The sequence below is a fragment of the Mus caroli genome, unplaced genomic scaffold (assembly GCF_900094665.2).
Source record: "Mus caroli unplaced genomic scaffold, CAROLI_EIJ_v1.1 scaffold_20316_1, whole genome shotgun sequence".
In the NCBI taxonomy this organism is placed as follows: Eukaryota; Metazoa; Chordata; class Mammalia; order Rodentia; family Muridae; genus Mus; species Mus caroli.
This window is the reverse complement of record NW_018390464.1, coordinates 7,737-14,434: the sequence shown is the minus strand read 5'-3', so window position 1 is coordinate 14,434 and position 6,698 is coordinate 7,737. Positions and strand designations below refer to the sequence as shown.

General features: G+C 43.7%; 1 protein-coding gene across 1 annotated transcript; it reads left to right on the top strand.

Moving 5' to 3' along the window:
* Positions 1-1,109: 1,109 nt before the first annotated feature.
* On the top strand, positions 1,110-3,202 carry LOC110288660 (single-pass membrane and coiled-coil domain-containing protein 3). Its single transcript, XM_021154952.2, has one exon. The coding sequence runs from the start codon at positions 1,355-1,357 to the stop codon at positions 2,030-2,032; it is 678 nt and encodes a 225-aa protein (XP_021010611.1). The 5' UTR covers positions 1,110-1,354; the 3' UTR covers positions 2,033-3,202.
* The last annotated feature ends 3,496 nt before the right edge of the window (positions 3,203-6,698 follow it).

Here is a 6,698-nt window from a genome sequence, read left to right as displayed (position 1 = left end):
GACTTGGAATGAAAAGTGTAAATTTTAATTTAAATAAACAATTTAAAGAGGATAAACAAGACCGGGTAGGGGAGCACACACCTTTAATCCTAGCAGTGAGATGCAGAGTCAAGAAGATTTGTATGAGTTTAAGGACAGCCTGGCCTACAACAAGAGTTCTGTGCCATCCAGGACAACAACAGCAGCAATAATGATAATAATAATAATAGCTGACAATCGGTAGCCTTCTCATGCAAGGTGGTTCTTTTCCAGAAAACCTACATCACCTACACAGTACCATGAAACTAACGCTAACTGTTAGAGGTAATCATCCTTTCCCTTCTTTTAGATTCCTCCTTTAATGTGTTCAGAGTCCCAGACATGAGCAGAGCCGACCTACACGCATATGCTGTCCACTGTCTCCTCAGTTGACATTTCCGTCTACAGTCTTGAATGTGTACTCTTATTTCGAGGACGTTTTGGTTTTGAAGCAGGCTCTCATTGTGTTGCCTTGGCTAGTCTGGAACTTGCTATTAAGTACAGGCTGGCATTGAACTCACAGAGATCTGCGTGACTCTTCCTCCAGAGTGCCAGGCTCAAAGGCATATGCCACCATGCCTGGCTGGTGAGGGATTATTACACGGGTGTTATTTTTGCATATCCCTTAATTTTAGAAATAATTTACCCAGAGAGGTATAAAATGGTCCTAACATTTAGCTCCTTTTCTAAATTGCAAAATTATTTATTGGGCAGGGGTGAGGTGGTTGTGGGAGGGTTCCTGTATGTTGTTGTAGGCATAGAGAGTTCAGAGGACACCTTGCTAGAGTCAGTTCTTTCTTTTTATCATGGGGGTCCCAAGGAGCAACCTCAGCTTTTCAGGTCTGTGAAGCAAACACTGCTACCAACTAGGCCTCCTGCCAGCTCTGGTATGAATATTTTAAATTATCAAATACATGAGCACTACACTTATATCTTTAGACTGTTGATTTAACTCTAACTCTTGGAAAATAACCTGGTGGTGGTAGGGGTTGGGAAAGTAATGGCAGTCAGGAGCGAGCCTCCCAGGGGCTGAGGCTGTGGAAGGCTTTTCTGGCACCCATGAAGCTCTGGCCTTGACCCACGGTATAAACCAGGCAAAACCCAGCAGAGGGGTGCAGGCCTGCAATCGCAGCTCACCGGAAGTCTATGCTGATGGATCAGAAATGCACACCTACCTTGGGCTACATGAGCTCCCCTCTCAACAAGCCAACAAATCAAACCTGCTGGGTCCTCTGAGGCAGTCTTTAGCTATGGCCACGTTGATGACTGCCTGGCTAGCGTCATGGAGGTACTCTGAGCTGATTTCCTGTTTCGTTTTTCAGAGGCTTCCTGAAATATGGCTCAGAGCGACTTCCTCTACCCACAAAACCCAAGGAGGCGACAGGAAGTGAACCGCCTTCACCAGCAGCTGCTGGACTGCTTGTCTGACAGCTTCCAGGTCACCAACAAGCTCACAGGGGTTCTTAATACCCACTTGGGTTGCAGGCTGGCCTTCATTGAAATGAAAAGCGATGGAACCATCAAGGAAAACTGTGACATCATTATCCAAGCCATGACAAAAATCCAAAAGGAACTGCAAAAGGTTGACGAGGCACTGAAAGACCAACTAGAGCCAACCCTTTATAGGAAGCTGCAGGATATTAAGGAGAGGGAGACAGAGAAGATTGCCATCGTGCAAAAGGTCATTTCTGTCATCCTGGGAGAAGCTACATCTGCAGCCAGTGCAGTGGCTGTTAAACTGGTGGGCTCCAGTGTCACAACTGGCATAATTAGCAAGCTGGTGTCTGTGCTAGCTCACATCGGGACTTCTCTCCTTGGAAGCATTGGCGTTGCCGTGCTCAGCCTCGGGATGGATATGATCATTCAAGCCATCTTGGGAGCAGTGGAGAGGACACAGCTTCAGGCAGCCATCAAAAGTTATGAGAAGCACCTGGAGGAGTTCAAGGCTGCCTCAGAAAAGTACCATCATGCTATCACTGAGGTCACCACTGCTGTGAAGCGCCAGCTAAGATGAACAGGCAGGTGTCTACACTGGGATACTTTGTGCTGCCTGCTCTGGCACCATGCTTATTTCTTTAGGGTAATTTTCCATATGTCTCCAGCAATGTGGATACAGATAAACAATTTGGGGTGCTTGGGTCTTAGGTCAGCAGTGAGTGTCCAAACCAGCTGTACTAGACCCTCAGGGGATAAAGCTCTATCCAGTTTTCTTACCCTGTTGTCAGAACCACTGAGGTATAAAGGCATCACAGACCAGAAGGCACAGGCTATTGCTTCCTTGTTTGCAGTGAATGTCTTCAAACATTCCTGGTAAATGGATAGACCATTCCCATTACCTGTTTCAAACATCGCTTTATGTCTAATAAGACATACTTAATAACATCTGACTAGACACAAACCTGTGGCCTTCAAGTAAAACATACATACTGCTATTGTCTTTACCCCCAGATCAAAAACAGTTGTCTGTAACCTGGAAAAGACTGCAAAACCATATCAACATTTTCTTCCACCAGATTAAATACAATTGTCTGCCAGCTGGAAATGAAGGCAGAGCAACCTCAACAAGGTTATCTTTCAAAATGAAAGAAGACAATGGATCTTCGAGCTTCTCCTCAGTTCAAAGCGTGGCTGCATGGATGTTGGAAAGGATGAGATAATAAATGTTGTTTGTAATGCAGTCAGTATTGACCACCTATTTGTCATCTATCTCTTGAGTGGTCAAAGTGTGTGGAACATTGTAAAAAAAAAAAAAAACAAGGCCTGAAACGCAGTGATCCCTGCATAAAATATGTTAGAGTGAGGAAAAAGGCTCACTCCCTGTTAAGACTTTGTCGATTAAAGGAAAGTAATTAATTTCAATTTTTCAGGGGGATAATTTTATTTTCAGTACCACCAAAAAGAGGCAGCTCCCTCTGCCCCATAAAGCATTTGCAGACCTTTGTTAATTGCCTCCTGAAATCAGGAAAAGGAGAGGCCATTGAGGCCTACTGCTGGAACTTAGTTTCTGTAGATACAGCATTTGTTTTCTAAACCCTTCTTCTAACCCTCTACTTCAAAAACCATTGTATGTAAAGATGCTGAGAATGTCCTTGTTATAGCTGTTTAGTTTTTAAAGCACACACACAAAATCATTGGATAAAAATACTCAGTATATCTAAAAAAAAAATTCTTACAAACAGATGAAAAATTGTAACTAGCCATGTGATTTTTTTCAAATGTATTCATTTCTGTGTTATCATGGCTTTTATAAATAAGTCTCAAAATAATACAATTTGGGTCACCTTCAAAATTTATTACTCAGTTTGTATGTTATGAATTAAGTGATTGAGCTATTGCTGACATTCAAAGAGATATCCAGCAGGAATTTACTGACACAGCCAGGCTTCATGGGTTTTGACTGTAATTTCATCAATCAAAGCAGTGAGGCAGGATGGGGAGACGAGGGCCAGTCCAGGCTGTTTACTGAATTCTTATTTTGTCCGACCATATAAAAGCTTGGCTTAAGTAGGGGTCGGATGTTAAATTGTTAGGGGGACACATTCAGATCATTCTAAACGTTAATAGACACCTCCATCAATACTTTTAAATTACCTGATGTCAGAAATTCCCTCAGTACCATTTTCTATAATGGAGGCTCAGATGAAGCTGCAAAATAACCAAGTGTGAGGTTTATGGAGATTTCTTTTTAAATGCTTACCTTTAATGGTAAAAGGTAGAGAGTAGTGGTAAGGAATGAGGATGTAGAACAGAAGGGAAGGGAAGGAGGAAGACTTCCAGATAAACCAAGAGTGTGTAAATGACATCATAAAGGAGTTTGGTCTGATGAAAAGGCCAGTCGGAGGGTCGTGTACCAACTTATCCTCTATAAAATCTACAACATGTGTATCTTTTAAAATATACATTTTCGCGTAGATTATCAATTTGTGAGTCTCCCCCCAGACACTATTCCTTCAGTTCATTACATGTTGTAGGTTTCGAGGGCTGATGTTTGCTGAGGATTTATCTCGGTGGTTGGTGTAATTTGATAACTTGTTTTTAGTGGAGGTATTCCTGTCGGAAAGCATCTATTTACACCCGACCACTAACAGAGAACCAATGGACGACTCAGAACTGTACAGGGGCCCGTACTTGGCATCTCCAGAGGAGGAACTGACGGAAATACGTCACAATTCCGAGAGTAATCGGTCAATCAAATAGCAGCTTCCTTACTTTTTATTCTTATTGGGATATTCTAGTGTCAATTTATAATGCTTCGGAAAGGGGCCGGGCTCTTAGCCTGCAGTTATCCAATCGGATATTAAACTAGAGCGGAAGTAACTCTGTCCCCGACGTTTTCGTACTCTCTATGGTCCCAGTACAGGGCACTCGGGAGAGCACCGGCCGCAGGTACAGGAAGTGACGTGGGCTGGCGGAGAAGCTTGAGGTTTCCAGATCGTGCTCCCTGGGTGGTTGACCCAAGCAGAGGGGAAGGCCCTCCGCAGAGATGCTCGGGACAGCCCGCTAGCTGATCCCGCCGTTCCGGGAGGCTCACGGACTCGGTGCTCCGCTTTCCGCGACCCTCTCCGGGGCCTGTGAAGCCATCGCAGAAACACCAGGCCCAGGGGCCGCGCTCTTCCTCCGCTGGGCCCGGGTGGCGGGAGCCTTGGGTTTCGGGGCTGGCGGGGCGCTGGGTCCGACGGGTCCTCGGGCGGCCAGATCCACCTCCTGAGTCTGTGTCGGCATCCACCGTCGCTGTGGTCTCAGTGGACCGGACCGGTCGGGTTGCACTTGCGCTGTCTGGGTTCCCATAGTCTTTTGACCTCGACTCTCCCAACTACTTTCCGGAGAGTCGCTTTTGTAGACGAAGGCACTGTGGTTTTGTAAAATTCCCCTTGACTGGTGATTGATGTGCTTTGGGTTAGGGGATTGGGGACGTCGAAACGTGAGCCTGAGGCTGGTATAGGAAGGGAAACACTTTTAATAAGCGATCAGAAATAGAAAATGTATCCGTACGTTTTTGTAGTTCTCTAAAATCGGTTCTCTTCCCTTACAAACTCCTGCCCCTTCTGCTTTCTGATAGAGAAATATCTATAGTGAAATATTCGACACCGATCCGTTCTGAAATATCTGGGAAGCAGCAGGGAGCCGGGCAGCTGAACGCTTGATGAAAAAAAGCATTAATAAGACAACTTACAGAGTCTCACCCAAGGAGCCAAGGGAATTACAGAGTCTCTAATTTACCTCGGGATCTTCCCTTTCCTAATGTAGAAAGAAAGTAGATTTATTTAATGCTCAAAGGGGGCTACAAGAGAGGTAGCCTGTAGGAAAATGTCACACACTTTGGACAGGAAACATGTGTTCCTTTTTTTACTATGAGCAAGGCTAATTTTTGGAAGTTTCATTCATTTGGAATGGAAGAGAAGTGATAATAAAGAAAGCCTGGCCTTAAAATATTTCCCTACAGTGACTACCACTTTTAATTCCCTTAAAATACATAAATCAGGAGTCATATGTGCTAGTAAGAAATAAATATATCTTATAAAGTTTGGGGAGTTCTAATACTTTTTTTGTTTCTTTTCCTTGAGAGTTATGAATCATTTGATTTGGTATTAAATAAATATGTTTGAATGGATTGCTTTTTGCCATCTGGGGTGTTGAATGAACAGTAAAAGGAGAACAAAATAAGGACATGTGTTTGTCTTTGAACCTAGATTCATTATCCTGGTTTTATTTCTCCTTATGATGGCTATTTGTAGTTGTCAACTGACTACTACTGGAATGAACTACAATCCAGGAATGGAGGGCTCACCTGTGATCCAGATCTCGAGGCTGGAAGACACAGGTGTCTGACCAGGATTGAATCGTGGAGCTCTTAAGGCTAGGAGAGGCCATGAAAAGCTTAGGCCCAGGCAAGGTAGACTGAGGCAATCAGAATTCGGCTCTAGGTAGGGCTGTGTATGAGCCGGAGAAGAACCACTGGATTCCTGAGGTTAGGATCCTTTGCCTCTGCTTGGGTGCTGCAGGTCATCACTTGGTGCTCCATCAAGACTTTAGATTACTCTTAGGCTAAGACACTGGAAGCAGAATCCCTCAACTTGTTCTTATATATTCATATTATAGGCCCTTGACATTTGAAACAAAATAAGGTGTTATCCCCCACTGGTTCATTTGGGTACTTCAATTTAACACATTTCTGAAATTACACCACTAAGTGATGTCAAACTCTGATTAAAAGTATTTCTTGTATCCAGTTCATTAAAAAAGCATAAGTTTACCCTCTCAGTCTAATTGTGATTTGATTTCATTGAAATAACCTTCACAGAACCAAGTGTAGTGGAGCCTGATGGTGACCTTAGCATAAAGAGAATCAAGATTGTGGTTAGCTACAGAGAGAGTTCCCACCTAGCCTGAGCTACATAGGATCCTGTCCCAAGATACAAAATATTAAACACGCACAAAGAAAAACCAGCCCCGTTTACTTCTATCTATGTACATCTTTATTTCCTAGCACAGTAATGAGCTAACCAGGAGCTGGGGTCCCCCATACACCTCTTTGGATCTGAACAATATACTCCACCATCAAGGAGGTATCCCAGAGCCAACTTCCTCAGAATCCTGGCTGTACCACCTAACAGCTGACTTTCATATACTATCTAATGCTCCTAAGCATTCGATAGGTTTTATATATATATATATATATA

Excerpts from the sequence above, each read along its gene's own strand:
- LOC110288660 (XM_021154952.2), top strand. The coding sequence starts at position 1,355 with ATGGCTCAGAGCGACTTCCTCTACCCACAAAACCCAAGGAGGCGACAG.